At 40.2% G+C, this 22,058-nt stretch overlaps 2 protein-coding genes across 3 annotated transcripts in view; both read left to right on the top strand.

Annotated features, from left to right (window-relative positions):
* The window catches only part of CCDC187 (coiled-coil domain containing 187), a 34,068-nt gene extending 23,269 nt beyond the window's left edge, over positions 1 to 10,799 (top strand). The window contains exons 12-22 of the mRNA XM_068914758.1: positions 411 to 595; positions 1,108 to 1,220; positions 1,775 to 1,943; positions 2,899 to 3,020; positions 3,281 to 3,411; positions 3,966 to 4,045; positions 4,475 to 7,416; positions 8,330 to 8,671; positions 9,553 to 9,696; positions 10,145 to 10,270; positions 10,647 to 10,799. Of these exons, the coding sequence (XP_068770859.1) occupies positions 411 to 595; positions 1,108 to 1,220; positions 1,775 to 1,943; positions 2,899 to 3,020; positions 3,281 to 3,411; positions 3,966 to 4,045; positions 4,475 to 7,416; positions 8,330 to 8,671; positions 9,553 to 9,696; positions 10,145 to 10,270; positions 10,647 to 10,790 (4,498 nt within the window). The 3' untranslated portion in view covers positions 10,791 to 10,799. The remainder of the gene's footprint in view (positions 1 to 410; positions 596 to 1,107; positions 1,221 to 1,774; positions 1,944 to 2,898; positions 3,021 to 3,280; positions 3,412 to 3,965; positions 4,046 to 4,474; positions 7,417 to 8,329; positions 8,672 to 9,552; positions 9,697 to 10,144; positions 10,271 to 10,646) is intronic.
* Positions 10,800 to 14,286: 3,487 nt separating this feature from the next.
* Positions 14,287 to 22,058, top strand: part of QSOX2 (quiescin sulfhydryl oxidase 2) — a 31,609-nt gene continuing 23,837 nt past the window's right edge. For both annotated transcript variants that reach the window (XM_068914760.1, XM_068914759.1), the window contains exons 1-3: positions 14,287 to 14,612; positions 20,418 to 20,518; positions 21,926 to 21,974. In XM_068914760.1, the coding sequence (XP_068770861.1) occupies positions 14,375 to 14,612; positions 20,418 to 20,518; positions 21,926 to 21,974 (388 nt within the window). In that variant the 5' untranslated portion in view covers positions 14,287 to 14,374. The remainder of the gene's footprint in view (positions 14,613 to 20,417; positions 20,519 to 21,925; positions 21,975 to 22,058) is intronic.

Here is a 22,058-nt window from a genome sequence, read left to right as displayed (position 1 = left end):
GTGTTTAAAATGGAAAACTTAATGTGATCTATTGGAATCTGATATAGTATCATTGATTGCAGCAGGAGGAAGGTTCAGAATATGACCCTGTTTTTACTTTTTTGAGTGCTGATGATTTTTTTAGTATCCTCCTGTCCTGTATAAAAAGATATGAAACCTAACTGTATAAAATACAGCATTAAGTGAAAGAGGAGAATGGGGAAAGAAATACGCTGTTCAGAGAGTGTTTCCGACTTTGCTTAATTGCTGTTTTACAAACATAGGTGCATGTGAGCACTCTACAGGTACTACTAAGGACTACCAGAAGCATTTAATTCCTATCTTTATTGACTTCATAGAGATTTGTCATGATTAATTGGTGAACAAGAAAACAACTCCAAGTAATTAATTTCTTGTCTAATTGTTTACAGCCTTTCTACTGAAAACAAGAAACCATTGGTACAATACCAAAAACGGGCAGAGGAGTCCCCAGGTTCGGAGCAGTCCCTTGGTGTGCAAGCTCCTGGTGTGTCTGAAACAGTGGACAAAAACCTGTGTGATGCCACTGGTCAAAACACAGGCTTGCTCTTTATGGTTAGAGATCACAATAGCACAGGTATGAATGACTTAGGGCAAAAATTGAAAACTAAGCTGTGATTTAGAGTAGTTTAAATGATCTTTCAGAAGACGACTGTTGGGTTGTTTAGCCTCTGATAGACAACTGCTGGTGCTGGTCTGCTCCTCGGTTGCCTCCAGCCTGGGTTTTGGCACCAGAATCTATTCAGGACTAGCAAGAAGAAGGTGTAAACTAGATGTTAGTAGTTTTGTTAAGGTAGCATCTATCCATAGATGAAGAGAGAGAGTGCAGTAATATTTGGAAGCGAGCATTACAGTTGCTAAAATGTAATTGGATGATAAGTTAGTTAAAGATTGGATAAATAAGGTCATTGGTCCTTTCAGCTTCTTTTGGGGTAACAAGGAACGTGCAGGACAAAATTAAAAGTTACTCAAACTATAAATATTTTTAACTGAGCATTATGACTGAACTAAACAAAAGGCTGTAGTCAACTTACTCATAAATAAAAATGCAGTATTGTAAACATTGTAACTTGATGTTGTACCTTTCAGAGCTTAGTGCCCAGGATCATGTTTTCTTAAATCTGGAACATGCAAATTCAGCTAGAATAGATGAAGCTATATCCACACCCATTCCAAGAGAAGGCAAAAAGTATGCATTACCGGTAAGAAAATCATCTCTGGAATTCCATTTCTGCCTGAAGAAATGTGCCCCAGGTTATATTCATATTAAGACAAGACCAGAACAAGGCTCTTTTAACAGTTATGAACATCAACTAGAAATTAATTAATCAGTGTGTTGATTTCCTGCACTAGCACAAAGCTGAGGACAGAATTTTGACATGGGCTGGTTTACCACAACGTTCCCGCCTCTTACATTTTCTCTATGTTGTTAATTGGTGACAATGTATTTAAACCATCTCCTTTGGACAAGGGTGGTGCTGCACCAAGAGAAGCTAAACCTCCTGTCCTAGGAGCAGTAAACTGTACTTGTCCATAGTGGTTGCAGAGACTGGTCTCCTTCCTATTTCCGACATCAGAGATACAGCACAAAAGAGGGCGTATATATGCAGGAGTCCACATACATGTATAAATCTCAGTGTGATCCTGTAGAGTTAATCTCTGTTGATCTCTTAACTATTTTTTGTGCCATTCTACCAACAGCAAAGACCTTTTCCCTTAAGACACTAACTCTGTCTCTTGAATACTTACATTCTAGGAATCTGTGCTGGAGGAAAAGGCATTTGTTTCAAGCCCAAAGGTAGATCCTAAAAACAATAAAGATATTAATCCATGTGACAGCAAGTTTACAGTGAAAGGCTTGGGGATGCTTTCTACATGGTGTAACTTATGCCTGGTTCAGGCAGAAAATACTCTTCAAGAAACTGGTAAATCATATTTAATGCTATTATGTCCAATCTGTTTCAACCACTTCAATCAAACTTTAATCCAGACAGAAAGAGAGAAAATCTTCTCATTTATTACCTCAATGTCTTGCTCTCTATATCCAATGTATAAATCACTGCTAGGCAAGATGGTGGAGATCTCTCAAAGGTTTGTTATGAGATATGATTATGCTGCTTCCTCAGAACAAAATCATAACTTATTCTGATTGTGTCATTAACAATTTACTTTCTTTTGAGGTATTTTAAAAATAATTTAAGGGTGTTCATTTTAAAAGTCCATAGATCAACTGAAGATAGATTTCGACAGGACATGCTGCAGTTATTTTTGTTTCCAGGTTTTATCCTCAGTTCATATTTCTTGCACTCAGTACAACTTACAAAAAATAAAACTGCTTGTTTATATATGAGCCAGTTATGTCATTTATATAGCTCTGTGTATGCATAATCTGTGTATTATAAATATTTATATATGGTGGCAGCAGTTCATATTTGTGCCATTTTTCTAGTGCACTACCTCTCTGCATTTACTGCTTGATACCATAGTGAGGGAGGCTATGGATTTTTATTTTGTAATTAAGACTTAATAACAACAGTTTTAATGATAGAGGCATGGTAGAGGCTGCATATGAACAGGATTCTCAAGCCTTACTTTGACCACGTGGACAACAAGTTGTCTGAAATAAATCCTGCTCCTCAGGTACAGAGAAATTTTTCCATTGACTTTGGTGGAGCAGGATTTCACCATTAGTGTTTTGGCTTCGTTTTTATATTTGGCAGAAGTCTTGTGCTGTTTCATAAACTAGAGTATCAGTGCATAGGCAATGCCATAAATTCTAGTAGCAAGCCTTAGATTCTTCTGGTAATGGCTACTTTGTGTGACTTAGAGAAAGGAGAAGCTTGGATTTGCCTTCTGTGCTGAATAATCTTTGTATTTCAGGTGAAAGCACATCACCTGTAGTGGAAGAGCTAGAGGATGATTCTCTAACAGTGGAGAAAGTGCGCAGGAAGCAGAGAAGTCATGAAACTCGAGAAGAGCAGGACTCTGGCAGTCCATTTCAGGCATGTGGAAAGCTTGTAATTTTATATGAACTGTTTGTTTTTTCATGTAAATATTCAACAAAAGAAATCATCAGTATCAGCAGGCATGGGGATATTATGCTTGGAACTCAGCTTGTAGGTAGGGAAGCCAAAGTGATCTTGAGGTTTTGTTCTACTATGTTAAAGTATTGCCCTTAAGTATCGGAAAAGTGTAGCAGCCATTCATTGGTATTCTTTCAATTTCTTGCGTATTCAGTGACTCTTGATCACGCTCCCTGCAGGCTGGAAGAAGTAAGAAACATCTTTCTTCTGATGGTGACGAAGACGGTGAAAGAGGATCACAGCTAATTTCAGATGGAGGCGCAGTAGTGAAAACCCAGTTAAGAAAAGAAAGGTCATCAGAAGAGCAGAGGTACTATATCTGTCAAGGCCAGGGCCTTCTGGCCTACCTTCTACTTCTCTTATTAAAGTATCAGACCTTGCCTGCTTCATTTTCAGAAGCAGCGCAGGGCTCGGGTCCAATGCCTATGGCTGGTTCGGTTGTGGAAAGGTGAGGTAGGCCATAAGGACCTGAGCTTGGGTTTTTGTTTGTCTTTTATAGTTTTAAAAAGTGCAGGCTCCTTTTAAGAGTTTGACAAAATATTTTTCACACTCACCAAACATTACTGGCTGCTAGGTTATCTTGGAAGATCTGATTCCTTAGAGTCAGCTGAAGGTCTGTTGAAGCCAGTTTGAAAACAGTTTTTTGTCTTCGAAGGTTTTGGGCTAGACAGAAAGCCTCTGAAGTCACAGTTAAGAAATAAGGGATAGTATGTTGTATAATGCTGTCTGTATGTAGCAAATAAATACATCAACAGAAATTTAATGTTCTAGTCCAGCATTCTGCCTACTACAGACTGTAATGCCAGTGAGTACCATTCACTTCATAATTTCAGCTTTAATCCAATTGTAATGTTGTATTTTCAGGATTAGCACCGACTCTGAGAGAAAATCAGAAATCACACATATAGATGAAAAATCACCTTCTGCAATCTCATTGTCACAAGGTAAGAAATGCCTTTTCCCAATAGGGCTTCTATGGTCATGTAATATACAGTTTGAGTAATAGCTCTTCCTCAAAGTTTGTCCAGGCAGGACAATAGCCTACTTCTTGTACCAGGTAATGAAGTTCTTCAGTGGGCTCAAATAACAGATATGTACAGACTCTGGATTCCAACCCTTCTGATCAACTACATTAGGCACTGTTGTAGTTGCTGGCTTGCTACGTTACTGAGTTCTTCATCGTTATTTGATAAATTTTAATTTTTGTACAATATGATACTAAAGATCGTCCTCATCTGAATTGTGCAATTAATGCTACTGACCTTTGAATGCAATCCGCAGTTGAAGATTGCTGGATCTGAATCCTAAGTTACGTGTCAGCAACCTTTTCAGTAAAATAAAAAGATTTTTCTGCAATGCTGATTTTTTTCTAGATGTTCCAGTTAAAGAAGTGGAAGTGCCTGTCCCTTGTGAGATCAGTCGGGTGAATGGCAGTCAGTGGTTGAAACATTTGGACCCCATTTCTGATGAAACTTCTGATGCAGAACTTGATTTAAAAGCATTTTCCAAGGGATTCGCTCCCACAGAGTCATCCTCCAAATCATACAATTTCTCTCTGACAGGTGGGAGTGCCAAATCAGACTCTTCACTTCCAGAATTTCAGAAAGTATCTGCAATTTGGATTGACATCTCAGAGAGCTCCACTTCAGATTCTGAATTAGAGGTGAAGAATGGAGAGGACACAGATGTCAGTATCCTAGAAGAGTTTGCCTATAATAACGGTGATGTGTTTCCTAACATTTCAACAGAGACACTACTAGCAATAAATAATAGAAAGGAAACATTATGTGGTGACAAACATGATGAACAAGTGCCCAAAGATGGCTGCAGTCCTGAGATTTCATCACTGTGTCAGAGCTCTCAGAAATATCCTGGAGATGTTCCAGATCATGGGTGCAGTGATCATTTCCTTTATTTCATTCCGTCAGACAAAGGAAACACCTCCAAAACAAATCCACCGCATTCCTTTCGGTCTGATAACCCTGCCAAACGAATGGATGAACCACACTTGGAAGCCTCAGAAAACTATGGTACAAATGACACCTCTTCTCAAGAGATCTCTGAGCAGGATAAAGAAGCAGGTTCCAGCTCTTGGTACAGTGATGAGATTTACTCAACTAAGAAGATCTGTGCACAGCAGGACTCCAGTTCTACAGCTAGCAGAGTGAAAAAGGATGGTGAAATTAGCAGTATATCTGTGGATCAAAATACAGAGTTAACGGGGTTTCTGCTGACAGATCCTTGGAAACGTCTAGATTTGGTTATTGACCAATTTAGTAACACTGTCTCTTTTCCACCTGAGAAAAGTATTACAAATGATAAATTAGTAGCATGTCTATCCCCTAGAGATTTATCAGTTTCAGAAGGTGAAAATAATCAGACACAACTTTTGAATGAGCAACTTGCATCCAGCAAGCTCAGTAAAATTGTATCTCTGCCTACATCCATGCCAGGAATTTCTGAGGAAGCCCATACAGAAACTGAAATCTGTTCATACGAACCTTTGCAAAAGCTGGCTACAGGAAATCAAAATAATTCAACAACTGAAAGGCGAGCCATTAAGGAAATGGAGAGGGGACTGCTTTCTTCTGACTCCTCAAAAGAGCAATTGTTTCAAGCGGAGAACTACTCCTCCAAGGGTGAAGATGATGCAATTTTTATTAGCGATGAGGGTCTCCTTCCAACTGATGAGGATACCTTGTCAGAAATACTGTCTCCTGTTGATGAAGTGCTGTCCTATGGAAGTGCTGACTTGCCATCCTCTGGTAAAAAGGATTTGTCATTTCCAAGTGAAGATTCTCCTCCTCCCCCTTTGGGTGCAGATGCAATGAAAAATGATGATTCTAGCTTCAGTACGGATGATTTCCCATCTCCACCAGAACAAATGATATTCTCAGAGACTAGACAGTGTATGGATGAAGCTATATCACTGAAAATGGATGCATTACCCCCATTACCTGATAACATTGTGCCTGAAGAATTTCCTCTGCTCAATCCAGAGCCAACTGTTGCTTTTTCAACTCAGGATGGTAATCTTTCAGAACAATCTTTATTTAAAGAACATATTTCCAGTGCAAAGAAGAACTTATCGGAAGAGCAGCAAGGAGAATATGAGATGTCTTTGCAGTTTTTGGAGTTTCTCCAAGCTGATGTGCCAAATCCTATTTCTTCTGATGAAGCCAGTAAAAATACTGAGTCCATGAAAAAACAATGCAAAACACACTTAACACTGCCCAAAGCTGAGGAGGACAGCGATGACCCATTATTATCATTTGAGATTGGAGACAGAGTGTTGGTAAAAAAGACACAGCCTGGGACCTTAATGTTCAAAGGACAGACCTATTTTGATAGTGGCTATTGGGCTGGTGTTGCACTTGACAAAGCAGAAGGTGATAATGCTGGAACTTACCAAGGGGTGAAGTATTTTGAGTGCGCTCAGCATTGTGGCATCTTTGTCAGACCTGATCAAATTTCACATCTGTTGGAGGCTAATGAAAATGGTTCCAATCCCACTGAGGATGAAGACTCAGACTCCTTCCATGATGGTGAATCTTTCCAAGGAGACTGCAAATACACTGAAGATGATAAGCAGGGAGCAGGCTTTACAGAGCAGAAAGCTGAAGACACAAACAATGCAAGGAGCTCAGAAGTGAAAGAAAAACAGTCTAGGTTACACATTGCCCTGCTCTCTGGAACAGGGCAACAGTTTCCAAATTCTCGTCAGTGCAAGAGTAATGAATTCCTTTGTCAAAATAATTTAATGTGCTTGCAATCAGATAAAGAAAAAACAGAACTGACACAAATAAAACAAAGGATACCTGCAGATGTGCTTCCAGTGAAAAATAAGACCAGGAACACAGATGAGGGGAACATAAGCAAAAATGTTTGTTGCTTGGTAGAGGATCAGAAAAGAAGTAAACTCGCTGATGATATCACAAGTGAACTCAGTAAAAAACTTTTGTTTGACACTTTAGTTGCATTTTCTGAAACAGCTCAACACAAATATAAAAGTGCCTTTGAAAAAGAAGTAATGAATTATGGCAAAGGCCCGCAACAAGAAGACAATCAGAAACGGTTTCTCTTCAAAGAAAATCCAGCTGATAGCTTATCTGAACAATCAGCAAAGGTTTCTGATGTTTTCCTGTGTGATTTTGATATGCTTAGCATTCATGGTTGTCATACAGTAGCAGAAAGAATTGTAACTAAATTTGTAGATGATGCAGTTAAAGAATATGAGAAGATTAAAAGAAAACAAGGAGCAAAAGCAGACAAGATATTTCCTTCATCTTCAGATTCTTCTCCAACCGCTTCGCCAGTAAGTAGACTCAGGAAGTTTTTGTATGCTTAGGTGTCAGACTTGCAATTGGGTCTACACGGGCAAGCATTTGTGCTGTCCAGTTGTTTTTCATCATCAATAAGTGCATCATGTCAGCATTTGGAAAAAGATTGTTCACTTAATCTGATCCCCTCCTCACATACAGAATTCCCCTGCAGCTGGTGGATAGCGTGTGTATGTGGGGAGGAGGGCGAGCCGAGCCTGGGGATAACAATTACAGCTAGTCCAAACAGTGCAAATGGAAATTTTTTGTTGGAATTTGTCAGTTAGTCAAAACTGATCAATTTGTACAAACTGTTTAGTTTTGATGAATTTCTGAGGGAATTTGGATACGTAGCTTCCTGTCAGCTCATCTGACTGGCTCCTTTGCAGCTCCTGGCTCCTGGCTCCTTCAGCTCTCAAATTCTGTGTCAGCTCTGCAGGCAGGTTCTAGCAAAGCCAAGACCCCCAGAGCTGCTCACTTCTTCTTCAGCCCACCTGGGAGACTAGAACTCCAAATGAGATGGTGGCCTTGGTGCCTGCTGCTTCCAGTTCCAGGATGTCCAACTTTTATGTCCTAAATCAGGAAGTACTACCAAATAAAGGGAAAAAAAGTTTTGCTTTTGAGGGGGAGAGTTTTCCCAATTCAGAAAAAACATTTTGAAAATGTCAAAAATTATCATGGAACGCAAATTTGGAATTCTTGTCTAATTCTGAATTCTGCCAAATACAGTTAAAATAGGCATTTTCCTGATGCATCAGTGGGCCTTTCTTTGAGAACGAGTAAAGAATTCTTATTCTTTAGTTTTAAGTGTAACTTTAAATCAGTTGCTAAGAATTTCAATACCTCCAAAAACTGTGTAAAATATGGAATATTATATCATCTGGCTTTTTTTTTTTCTCCCTACTCAAGTTCCTTATAAAAATCCTTGATGCTGGTATTTTTGGAAGCTCTGAAGATTTTGATCAGCTTAATTCTGACCAACGTACTCTGGAGAGACAAACACTAAAGCAAAACTTGTACAAATTAGATCAGTGGCACTCAGCTCCTTGGAAGAAAACTGTGGAGGTTCCTCTTGTGGTACCACATTGCAGTTCATATGTTAAGAAATTATCTGCACATGCTGTAGAAGAATTATGGACTCCAGAAAACATGCCCTCAAACTGCAAGAGAATCAGTGTGCCAAAGCATTTTGAATGTCATGATTTCTCAGAGAACAATCTGGAAACAGAAAGCAAGAGGATGTATAATCAGGTATTTTTAGAGCACTAAATGTTATTAACTCTTTGTAGTGTTTTGTAGGCTGAAACATATCAGCTAGTACTTAACATTACTCTAACTAGTAACACTAAATATAGCAAAGGAACACTGAAATAGGTATTGCAAAATACATTGTGCCTGTTAATCTAGTGCAAAACAAAATATACGTGTCCTTACTCTAATACAAGCATTTTGCTAGAGCTTCTCTGTAATTAAGACCGTGGAGATCTAGTCCAGTCTCTGTTCTGGGTCCATTCAGAAAAAGCCAAGCTTGTCAGAAAGCTGCACTCTGAAGAGTCCAAGTCTGCTGCCTTGGCTGTCCTGCTCTGTTGGGTTACACTGCTCTCAGGTGTGGTACCAAGTCAGGGTGCGCAGTCAGATAGCTCCAAGCAGAACTACTGGAGACCTCCCGAGCAACACACCTCCCCTCCTTCCTCCCTCTCCTGCTCCTGCACCAGCTGCCCCTGCATTCCCTGTTTCTTTGCTCTCAAAATTGCGTGTCCTTTAAGTGGAATGCTTGGAAAGATCTTAATGTTCCTCAGCATCCTGGGATTACTGAGTTTTGGGGATCTCTGTCTGCACAAGTTGATTAAGGCGTCCCATCAGGGCCTCCTGCATCGACCATCCACACTTAGCGGATGAATGTTCACACATCACTGATCAAAATCTACTGCTGCACTGGTTCACATGTTCTTTAAGTAAAGGCCATGATGATGACAGTTATAGGAACATCAGCGACATAAGTGATGCTAGGGAATTTTGCAAATCTCTGTTGTCATCAGTCTGAGTTCTTTCACAAGCGCTAGGAAAACTTTTGAAAGGGTATCAGTGAGGGTTTCAGTTTATGCTGGTACTGTGTTTTCTTCTTGTTGCAGATTATATTTGATTTGACCCATGAGTTGCTATGTGCAGAATATCATGTAACTGCAAATCCAAATACATTTCCATGGCTGAAAGAAAATTTGGGATCTTGCTGTTCCAGGCGTCTTTGCGGAAGAACAGATGTCAATGAGGTCAAGGTACATTCTGGAAATGTAAAGTGCACAATAATGAGAGTCAATGAAGAGAGGAGAGACTGCAGTGGCAAAATGGCAAAGACGTGAAAACTGGGAGGGTTATGGCACTACAACTGAGGTGATGAGAGAAGAAAACAGCATTGTTCTGAAATGCTTGAATAAATATAGACTGAGGTGCTTAGCTAATTTAAATCTTACAGGTGCATGGAATTCTGTAGGGAATTGGGCTTCTACATCTTCCAGGCTATGAAAATCTTAGGACTTAATAATCTTATGTTTAAAAAGTGTTGATCATTATTAACTAGCTACTTCTAGATCATTTCCCTAAACTTTGGGACTTCTCTAGATTTGAAGCTGGATCTTCAACTGGTGCCTGTGTCTCTCATTTGCAGCCTTCACAATGACAGATTTCCTATGAGAACAATTCTTTTCAGCCTTTTTTATTTTGTAGACTTTTGTTCAGAGTGAAATTATTAAAATAATGAATTTGGAAAAGAACGACATAGAAATGAAAAGAAAATTCCTTAATATGACCAAGTATGGAAACTGTAAGAGAGATAGAGTGGATCTTATTCTGGTAAGCGGACATCCAGGTGGAGCTTTGTTTACTTTTTAATGTAAAAGTAAAGTAAAAGTAATGTAAAAGTTGAAGTTTAAACTAACAATTCTCATGCTCTTCTGAGAACCGCGTTTACTTAAAATAACTTCAGAATTTTAAGTTATTGCCTTCCTTTTCAGTACTTTTGCAATAATAATTCACTATTGTCAGTTATTGTGAGTGGACTAAGTGAACTTTATTAGAAAATGGAGGTAGCTAAAAATGTCTTAGTTTTGGCATTAAATTAATGATGCATATATGAAACTGTTCGATTGGGCTACGGTTTCTTGTACCTTGCAGAACTGAGCATGCTCTTGCTCTTGACGTAAACATTCATACTCACATTATATTTTAGATTCAGGAGCTCCACAAAGAAGAATCTCAGTGGACTTACTATGATGATGATGAATTAACTGTGAAGATGAGAATAACTGAAGACATATTTGATAGCTTAATCCTTGACACAATCAGAGTTCTTAATCAGATCTATCTGAGATGAGTCTATGATTAGAATTTTTCACTAAAAAAATGGTGGAATTTTAATCTCTGTGATTTTTAAGGCAAAAAGTGCACAATTAAGAATTTTAATTTTGAACTGTATACCCAATACCAGCATAGCCTTAGGCTAAGTTATACGCCCATGTTTACAATGAAAGGAGGCTTTATGCAGGTAGAATGTATTTCTCTCGTGTTTAGCCTACGTTTAGCCTTGAACCCCCTGTTGGCTATACTGAAGCACTCCATTTCTTGAATTGGTTAAAATTAGCCTGGAGACAATTTCAGAGATGGGCATATGGAATGATCCTGCCCTGGCAGGATTCAGAGCCAGAGTTTCTGTTCTAAACAGAAGACATATACTGATGTAATGCACTTTATGGGTTACTTTCCTATCAGTAACTCCGGTTTCTGAATTTCTGAATACTAAATATGTATATATATTTATGAAAGCAATTAAGTTCTTTAACACGCAATTCACACGCGTCCTTGAATTCTTACAATATCTAAACATAAAGTTGCTGGGGATATATTTTTATTGGAAAAACTGAGGAAATCAAGAATCTATTTTATTTTGTTTTGGTAAAATTGGAGAAACTGAGATTTTAGCAAGGCAATATGAATGTTCTCTGATCATGCTAACTTTTCACTGTGTGTGCCCCTGTGCTTCCACCTATGTCACATTAAGAGAAGACCAATGATAAAATTTTATTTGTTAGTGTTCTAAACAAATACTATGCAAATATTTATGTCTTGCTGGTATTCAGAAACTGTATATTAATGAATAATTAAATTTAAGTAAATCCAATTTATTCAAATCCTGTTCATTCAGGACATCTTTCAAATCAACATAAAAGCAGGGTAATTACATATAAACTAAACATAAATTTATATTTAAAATCACAATATATACAGGCAGTTTTTGTTGAAAAAAGCAGAATGGAAATGCATTTTAGGTTTCTATTTTTAAATACTGATGGCTCAAATAACTGTTTTTATATAAGTTGTTTGTTTTCTGAATAAACAAAAGAAAAAACATGTATCTTTCTTTTTTTCTATTTATTTTTACTGAAATTCTCATTGATTTCAGAGCACATTGTATACACTTCTACTACCACTAATGAATTCTGACTGTTTTGCAGTAACTCCTAGGGACACTAAAAGCCCCATTGTGCTAGTTGCCATATGAACAGAAATCGAAAGACAATTTCTGCCCTAAACAGATTAAATCTTAACCTGTGCACTATTTTCATATCCTTAGTGGTGCATTCCTATGTGTGGGCCCTGCAGATGATGATACTTCTGAGATGCAGTGTTAGATGAACTCTTCCTTCTTGGGTGAGAATTATCTCCCCCCCCCAACCCCCACCTTTATCTTCATTGATTAATTCGTCCAGATGAGTTATTTGTTCCGAGATAAATGTTTTCTTGTTGTCACCTTATGGTAGAATTTAATTCAATAAATTTTTTCATCCCAGACTTATAGACAAATTGTTGGATACAGAGACAAATCTATATATTGAAACACTACAGTTTTTCACAGCTTACTGTCAGTATGGTTTCCTACCAGGATCATCAGGATCCTTCCTGTGTGTCCAGAATGAGAGCTATTAAAAATAACATTTATATGTGTGAATGAGCAGATGAAGGACTTGCCTTATTTCAGAGCGGTGCCTTATGTTACACTGTACATTACACTTGAGAAAGATAACCATTATATTTGCAATCAGGTTTGTGAGTGAAGCCTGAATCTTTGCAAGATGGCTATATACAGAAGGACATAGCTATAAAGTAACTACTGCTGATGAGAATAAAAAGTGTATACATAGAACATGTCAGACATATTTAATATCCTCCACCATTATGTGTTCAAAACCTTAGATTCTGGCACCCAGATATATTGACCTGTTCAGTCAGTGGCAAGACTTCAATATCAAGATTACTCTACTTCAAGGTCTAATATTTTGTTTGCCTTGGTTTTGATCAATATTAACCTCCTGGGTCAATAAATCTTGATACTAGCCTCAAGAGGAGTCATTATCTTTCATAGAAAATGATTATTTCTCAGTTAAACCCTACATTTAATTTTCCTGTAATCCATCTCTTTCATCCTCACACATTTAACAGTTCTTCTTCTGAATAAAATACACTCTAAAATATCTTGGGCACTGCAGATTTTAAGTTTCTAATTAGCAGCTGCCATAAGATTTTCATTTCTTTGATGCATTTGGACTCCACTGTTGTAGCCATCTCCTTTTGTTGCTTATAGTATGCAGGAAAAATGGAGACAGAAAAAAATTAAACTTGGATGTAATACAAGGAGCCATGGAAATCATAGCCGTTGAGTACGGATGTAGGTGTGTAAGACTGAACCACTCTAGATATTAATGGTCAAGAAAGAAGGGAGTACCAGGAAAACAACAGGTGAAGTGGCAGAATCTGGTGTTCAGTTCTCAGATGAGAGTTTCTCTCTCTGTTTTTCCTGTGTGCGAGTCTCACCGTTGTCCTGCCCGCGTAAATGCATATCACTGGACATGCATTTCAGAGTGAAGCTGGAGTAAATGGTCATAAACTAGATTCTCATCTCTGAATTCACACCAGCCTACCCGAAGTCAGATTCTGGGTCCATTTGTTTCCTGTTTTTTCTTGAAGGATTAGGAGTGTTTGTGAGCAGTAGGAGCAAGAATGAGTTTTGGGGCCCTTCAGTCTTCCATTATCTGGGCGCTGACGAACTCCTCTGAATTCTCCCTCTGGGGACGGTCTCTATGTTGTTTCTTCCTCTGCCTCTAGTAAGGTAATGAAAATCCTTAAGCCCTATCTACAGGCCAAAGGAGACTTTCCTACATTTGCTACAGCTGTGAAAGGCGTTAAAACGATCCGAATTTGAAAGGACAACGTTTGAAATGTCCCTTTCAAATCTCCCAACACCCTAGTGCAGGCTTTTTATCGAATGGTTAGTTTTGAAAAGAGCCATCTCTCCCCTGCGGAGTGGTATGGGTGGAGGTGAAACGGTTCAGGTTCTTGGGTTCTCCGGCCAGAGGCTGCCCTGTTCTCATCTCCGCTCAATGAAAACCTTCAGCAAGCTGAAACTTGTGCTTCTTAGCAGAGATCGCACGCATGTTAAAAACCAACCCCCGAAGTATCTCCATTTGATGCTGTCTTCAATTTTTCCTAACAACCTCATTAATTCTGACAGTCCTGATAAGAGAAAAATGGATGTAAATACGGCGGTAAAAAGCCACGACCTCTTCATCCCGGTTTGGTGACGGAGCGGAGGCTGTTCAGGCGGAAAGAGGGAACGGCCTCACAAAGGGCTGCAGCCTTTGGAGAGGGCTGCCGAAGGCAGCGCGGGAATACGACGACTGCCGAGATAACGCGAGGGGAGATTTGGGGCGGGGGGAGGTGGGGATAAGGGTAATTAAGTGCGTGCGTTAATGTGGGAGAGGCGCCGGCGGAGCGCCCGGGCCGCGCTAGGCCGCGTCTCCGGGGGGGCCGCGTTGCTAAGGCGCCGCGTTGCTAGGGAGCAGCGTTGCTACGGAGCGCCGCCCCGCGCCGCGCCGCGCCGCGCCGCGCCGCTGGCGTCCCAACATGGCGGCGGCGGGCGACAGCGGGCCGCTGGCGCTGCTGCTGCTGCTGATGGCGGCGGCGGCGGCGGCGCGGCTGTACCGCGCCGGGCAGGACCCGCTGAGCGTGCTGGCGGCGGGCACGGTGCGGCAGGCGCTCCTCAACTCCTCGGCCGCCTGGGTGGTGCAGTTCTACAGCTCGTCGTGCGGCCACTGCGTCGCCTTCGCCCCCACCTGGCGGGCCCTGGCGGGCGACGTCAAAGGTGAGCCGCCCCCCGCGCCGGCTGAGGGCTCCGCGGGGCGCCGCGGGCCTGGCCCGCCGCCGCCCCTCGGCCCCGCGGGGACCCCGCGGCAAGGCCGTTTGTGCCCGGGGCGGTGCCGGGACCGGGACCCGGGCGGGGGTAGCGTGGGCCCTGTGCCGCGGCGCCTCGTCGAGGTGGTGGCGCCTCGTCTTGTGTGGTGGTACCTTGTTGTGGGGGTGCGGCATGGCCTCGTCACACATGGGTCGTGGGTGGTGGTGCCTCGTCCCACGCAGGTCATGGCGTGATCTTGTAACGTGCAGTGGTGCCTTGTCACACATGGGTTGTGTGTGGTGGTGCCTCGTCCCACGCAGGTCATGGTATGATCTTGTCACGTGCAGCGGTGCCTTGTTGCACATGGGTTGTGTGTGGTGGTGCCTCGTCCCACGCAGGTCATGGTATGATCTTGTCACGCGCAGCGGTGCCTTGTTGCACATGGGTTGTGTGTGGTGGTGCCTCGTCCCACGCAGGTCATGGCATGATCTTGTCACGTGCAGCGGTGCCTTGTTGCACATGGGTTGTGTGTGGTGGTGCCTCGTCCCACGCAGGTCATGGCATGATCTTGTCACGTGCAGCGGTGCCTTGTTGCACATGGGTTGTGTGTGGTGGTGCCTTGTCCCACGCAGGTCATGGCATGATCTTGTCACGCACAGCGGTGCCTTGTTGCACATGGGTTGTGTGTGGTGGTGCCTCGTCCCACGCAGGTCATGGCATGATCTTGTCACGTGCAGCGGTGCCTTGTTGCACATGGGTTGTGTGTGATGGTGCCTTGTCCCACGCAGGTCATGGTATGATCTTGTCACGTGCAGCGGTGCCTTGTCGCACATGGGTTGTGTGTGGTGGTGCCTTGTCACATGCAGGTCATGGCGTGATCTTGTCACGCGCAGCGGTGCCTTGTCACACATGGATCACGTGTGGTGGTGCCTTGTCACACATGGGTCATGGCATGGCCTTGTCATGTGCAGCGGTGCCTTGTCACACATGGATCATGTGTGGTAGTGCCTTGTCACACATGGGTCATGGCATGGCTTTATTGTGCATGGCAGTGCCTCGTCATGTGCAGGTTGCAGTGGTGCCTCCTCATGTGTGGCCCGTGCCTTGTTGTACATGGGTCGTGTGTGGCGGTGCTTTGTCCCGCACAGGTCATGGCATTGCTTTGTCACACATGGGTCACATGTGGCAGTTCCGAGTCGTGCACAGGTTGTGGCATGGCCTCGTCACGCATGGCAGTGCCTTGTCACGTGTGGGTTGTGGTGGTGCCTCGTCGTGCATGGCGGTGCCTCATCACACATGGGTCACACGTGGCAGTGTCTCGTCGTGCACGGGTCGTGGCATGGCCTCATCACGTGTGATGGGGCCTCGTTGCATGCAGTTTGCAGCGTGGCCTCGTCACATGTGGCAGTGCATCGTCACACGTGGGTCATGCATGGCAGCGCCTCATCACACAACTTGTGGCGTGACCTCGACACGTATGGCAGTACCTCGCCGCTCGCGAGGCAGAACTGTGCCTTGTCACATGTGTATCACCCCTCTTTTTACTTCCCTGGTGATACACAAGCCCTTGCCACCCTGTTAGAGTAGTACGTGGGATGAAGCAAGGCACAGAAGATAGCGATGGGACTCCAAGTTAAAGGTTTCAGAGGAATCCAGGAATAAAATATCACTGCCTTGCAAATGTAGGCAGTGATCAGCCGTAGCATTGCATGAAAATGTCTCCGAACTGTTGCAGAGTGGAAGTGGATGCACTAAGGCACAGGGGGTATGTTTAGACTGTAAACTCTTTGAGGCAACCTCTTTTATCTTTCAAATGTTTTGTAAAGAGGCTAGCCTATTTTAAAGGCTAAGCAGAGTATAATAAGGGTTGTGGCTCTGCAGAAGCTGTGTATGTGCTTGGTTTATATCTTGCAAATACAGTATTGCATGAGTGCTCAAAGGGATCGCTAGATAGAAGGGGAAAAAGTCCTGGCAGGGAACAAGAAAAATCAAAGCTAACTGGTGCTCAGGTTTTCAAATTTAGCAAGTAGTTGCTTAGAAAGTTTATACTGAGGGAGACTTGGGTTGCTGTGTCTAACTGCTCAGTTCTTTTTTCAGGCACTGAAGTGTGTTACTGTATCTGTAGATCTAGTGTAAGAAAACAAACTGGCTCTTCACTTAAACTGAGTAACTGTGGTGGGCAGAAGACCTGAGACTGCACTTGTACAGGAAATGTTATAGTTAATATGGTGGTGTAAAATGGTTTTTAAGCTACTCTTAATTAGTAGTTGACTCGAGAGAGATTTTTCAGTGTGTCTGACAGAGAGTGAAGGCTCTGATACCTTTGCCTATGGAAGAAGTATTAACATTAATTAACACTTACAAAATGCAAATGCAGTTTTAGGGACACGTATTTTTAAATATGTGGAAATGGAGGCAAAATCCAGGCCTCACCAAAAATAAGACCTGATGCATTTGTCACACACTAAAGAATGCTGACTGATGAGCAAAAGCTCAAAAACCTGTAAACACAGAACCGTAGTGGTTTCCAAGCATTTCAAACACTCGTTACTTGCATGTTTTTTGTTTGTCGTGGCAGAAACTTTATTTCTAGTTTCTTTGCATAAGCTTGTGTAACATTTTCACTGTCTGATTTGATTTACTTGTGGCCACAAGACTATTACATTTTAGCTACCCTGCTTTTATTTTGTTTTGAAGAAAAGTGAAAACAAGGAGGTGTTTGAATACAGCAGGGAAGAACATGAAGAGCCCGAACTCGACAGAGGTTTTGTCAATAAGAAAGGGACATGTTTCTACAGTGGCATAATACCTTTGTAAATAATATTTTTCATAACCTGTAACGACTTCTTCAGATTATATTTTCTTATTCTTGTTCGTCTGCAGTTAGAACCAGTCCAGTCCTAAGGGAAGTAAACTTTCATCTGCAGTCAAGCTAACTGTGAATGATATTATGCACTTGGCCTTGAACTGGTTACAGTAATACAATATACTCCTTAGTTATTAAGATTTTATGAAGATTTGCATTTAAAAAGTTGATTTTGTGTTTGCGGACACTTGCACTACCAGCAAATGCAGTTCATTTGTGCAGTGTCATTTGTCAGCAAAATGTTTACATTTTAAAATTGGGATGAATGGATTTTAATAGGAAACTGAGAATAATCACACTTTTTATTGGTGGCTTTATCAAAAGAACGTTTCACCTACTTATTCAGACTGTCTCAACATTTATTCTTCATAAATATTTTACTCATGTGATAAGATATTTCAAGTGGCTTTGAGTATGCAGGCTCATCGATATTAGAAAACTATATCAAATTTGCAAATTTAACTACAGTGATCTAGGGCTTCAGTTACATTGATGCAAGTCCTTTGTACAAATAGAAGGCTTATGTTAATATAGTTCATTTTTATTCCGTTTCTTCTTTGTTAAATCTTGCAATATTATCATTGCAAACCATGAAGCAGAAAAAAATGCTTCTGAAAAAATAGGAGCAGTGTTTGCTTTTGTGTAATATACATTTTCAGTTTGATGCTCCTCTCAGAGCAGACTTTGAGCTTAGAGGCATTTCTAATGTACTCCTAATTACACATTTAGGTCTATTATAGTAGTGTCCAAGGCTGCTGTTCTAGTTAATTGTGATTCTGCTGTTTTAAAATATGGTTGAATATATCCACCAAAATGCTTGTGGATTGGAGGTGTGTGTAATAGTTTTCTGTGCAGAAGTAACAAACCCTTGGAAATCCCACACAAAAGCTCCCATGAATTATATACACAAATAATCCTTTCCTCTAGGAATCTGATAATAATGATTTTCCTCTAGAAATTGTTCTTTAAGCACATTTGATGGGAAATTACGGAAACCTTGTTGTTATGCAGAAAGCAGCCTATGCATTAAATAGATAATTCAGGTAGCACTCGGGGAGATTCCTTGTGGTATCTCTTATCTCCCTTACTAAAGCTTCATGTTAGAAAATAATACACTGCATTACATGTACTTGTTAGAGGGAATGTACCAGGTTTAAGCAAAGAAAAATGTCTTCCTAGAAATATATTGTGCCTAGGATGTTGGTGTTCTGTAGCATTTTTAAATGGTAGATTTGACCAGCCTGCTGCATTTTCTGTTTTTCCATTTTGTGTGATTTGTTGGTACTTCTTTAGCAGAAGTAGTATTGGTTAAAATAATATCACTGGTCTGCCTCTTTCATGTAGTGTATGAGTTATTGAAATTATTTTGAGTCTCTAACACAGCTTCTCTCAAACTTTATCCTTAGTTTGCATATGTTATGAACCTCCAGTATATTTAAACTATTTGCTCAAATTTAACAAATTTTTTCATGTGAAGAATGGCATGCTGAAACTCCATATAGATTCTTTTTTTATTTGTCCCCTATTTTCAGCCTGCAATCACTAAAATCTAGGCTGTGTTACAAGGCGCTTCAGAAATACTGATGCTATTTTGAAATGGAACGGTCAGCAGCATTTAAAAAAAATTAGGCTACAGTGCCACTATAAATCTATACAGTCTAGGCTGTGCACTGAAGAAGTAGGACTGTCATATCCTCTAGAAATGAAAAGCTCCTTTTTAAGCAGAAGGGGATGCTAAGCAACGCATATCCCAGCTGGTGCTCTTTAACGCAAGTATTTAGCTAGCAATGGGTTTGCATTGTTGTAGAGTAGGCTATTTGCATTAGGTTTATAGTGCTTCTATTCATTGTATGGAGGAGGATCAAGACAGGTGGAAAAGGGAGGAGGAGTGGTGTAAGTTGAATGAGATAGATTCCAAAAAGCCAAACTTTTTTTTATTTTACATTTTAGTTGATAAAATAGACTGTTGTATCTTTTGTGTTCGTGTGAATACATGCCCATCTGCTAGAATGCTTGTAGTTACTACTGCTGCCTGTTCAGCTGTTGGCATGTTCAGTACAACTGAAATTCTCAGTCAGCTGCTCCATCCTTCTTCAAAGACAAATAAAGGTCAAGCTAAATTTCAAAAGCAGAAATACTTAAGTTCTGGGGTTGTTGCTAAGAAACGTTTGAAAAAGAAACATTCAGTGATGCCCCAAGTAAACTGTGTAGCCCTTCGGTTAAAACTCAAATATTTTAAAATATATCTCATCTATTCTTGAACTGTACAAAAAAATTAAACAACTTTCAAGAGACAGAATGTGAGCCTTGGGTTGCATAATTGGGGACTGTGCGATTCTTAAGGCCTCTGAGAAAACTGCAAGCTCATTAAAAGCAAGTCTGTATTAAAATCAGCTATGACTCAAGATGCGTGAAATGTATAGTTTTGTAATTGACAGCCATATGGATGGATAACTGTTGGATTCATCTGGTAAAATAAGCATAGAGTGAATTTAACTGAATAAGCTTGGCTTATGCAGGAAGCTAGAGAATACAATGCTGTATCTTGCAAGTGTTGGATTCGCCCCTATTTCATCTGCTTGGGTTCTATAAAGTATCTTCAGTCCTGAAAATGTTGCATTATGTGTTGGGATTTTTTTTAATTTTGATTTATTGAAAATGCTGATGCAGCTAAGAAAAAATGAGAGATTTTAGTTATGTTAAAAATCAGTAGATCATATTACTGTTGAGGATAGAAATGGATAACAAATGAGGATCAAACCAAGGTGCTTTTTTTTTCTTTTTTTTTTTTTTAATACCATTGGAATCTAAGGAAGTTCTGTTGTTGATTTCCATGGGAACCAGTCTAACCTGTCAGCTAGAATCCATGATTACTTCTGCTGAAAATGGAAAGGTATCTTTCTTTTCAGATTGGGAATCGGCAATCAGAATTGGGGTGCTGGATTGTGGGGAAGAAGAGAACTACGAGACATGTAAAGAATATGGTATTCATTATTATCCAACTTTTAGGGTAAGTGGCATGATATATTGCGTTATGTGTGTGATTCATGCTTTATAGTAATTAGAACCATAACAAATATGTTCACCCAGAGCATTACATGTAACTATTGTTACATATGCTATTGGGCTTTTTCTTTGATTTTGAAGAGAAAACTACAGAGTTGATAAAAGATGATTTCAGGTTCTTTTTGCTGAGTAGAATAGTGGGTGTGCAGTCATCTAGAGTAGTAATGCAGTCTTCAGATCTGAATATGAAAACTTTTTATTGAAAGAAGATGTCATTCCAGAAAGCAGTATATTGCTACATGTACATAATAACTAGTTGTAACATGTTTTATGGATAATAATAATTTGTATAAATAATCATCTTAGATGCATGATGTTCATGATTTTAATAATGTTTTTAGTTGTGATATATGAAAGTGAATATCGTAAGTTGAAACTGCATCATGAAATCGCCTAATTCCATGAACATATGTTCCATTTAAAAACTTAGCCTGGATTAATCCTTCACTATTTTTCTTATTAATTTCAAAATTCACTTAAACTGACTTCTGAAAGTGATCTAACGTTTGCCGAAAGACTCTAGAATTGTTCATTTTCAGGTCTGAGTGCAATTTTAAACTTCTCTGTCTTTGCTGATCTGTACAATTATTATCCGTAAGAGTTAAAGGAAAGTGATGGATGGACAGAATTCAGTAAACTTTATTATAATATAGGAGAGGAAACAGCAGAAGTTTTACTGTAGAAGCTATGAAGTTCTACCCAGACAGAGAAAACAATGGTGGGTTTGGGGGTGTGAGTTTCTTTTTGTTTGTTTTGGGGTTTTTTTTCCCCTTTAAAGCTGTGGGGGTACATTGTAATGTACTCTTTATTAGACACTGAATATTTTCTATTTTATTTTTGTAGGAGAGGGCAGTCAAGCTCCATTATATGACATATTTTAGCCACTGGAGGGAGTTGAGAAATACGTGAATAGTGTTCTAGGCATATCCACAGTTGGTAGTACTAATTTGGTGATCATTAGTTCAGGTCAATGTTTGCAGTCATAAATCAATATACAGTGTTGAATAGTATGCTTTTTTCAAAATGCCCCTGAAATATTTTTAGAAAAAATCTATAAGGAAGTTACTTAATGATAGGGTTTTTTTTTCTCTAAAAGTTGGTTTGACTGTTGGGTTAGAGTTTCTGTGGGTATATATGAGCTATCCTCATCTATGCTGATTGTGAAGCAGGTCTTTGAACTCACAGGCTAGAAGAAACCTATCTTCTCCACAGAAAGGTAGATAAAAATGGGTAATTAGAGCTGTAACAAGTAAAAACTCTTGAAAGCCATTTTTGCCTCTAAACTGAGCTTTTGGCTCATGCAATGAGTTGTTTTCAAAGGAATACTTTTTTTTTTTTCCCTCCTGCGTAGTACTTCAAAGCATTTACAAAGCAGTTTACAACTGGAGAAAATTATAAAGGTAAGAATATCCTACTGTAAGAAATATGCAAAGCATCTATCCTATCACTCAGGAATATGTCATACAATAAGCAAAATCCCTTTA

The sequence above is a fragment of the Struthio camelus genome, chromosome 20 (genome assembly GCF_040807025.1).
Source record: "Struthio camelus isolate bStrCam1 chromosome 20, bStrCam1.hap1, whole genome shotgun sequence".
In the NCBI taxonomy this organism is placed as follows: Eukaryota; Metazoa; Chordata; class Aves; order Struthioniformes; family Struthionidae; genus Struthio; species Struthio camelus.
This window is presented reverse-complemented; position numbering and strand designations above follow the sequence as displayed.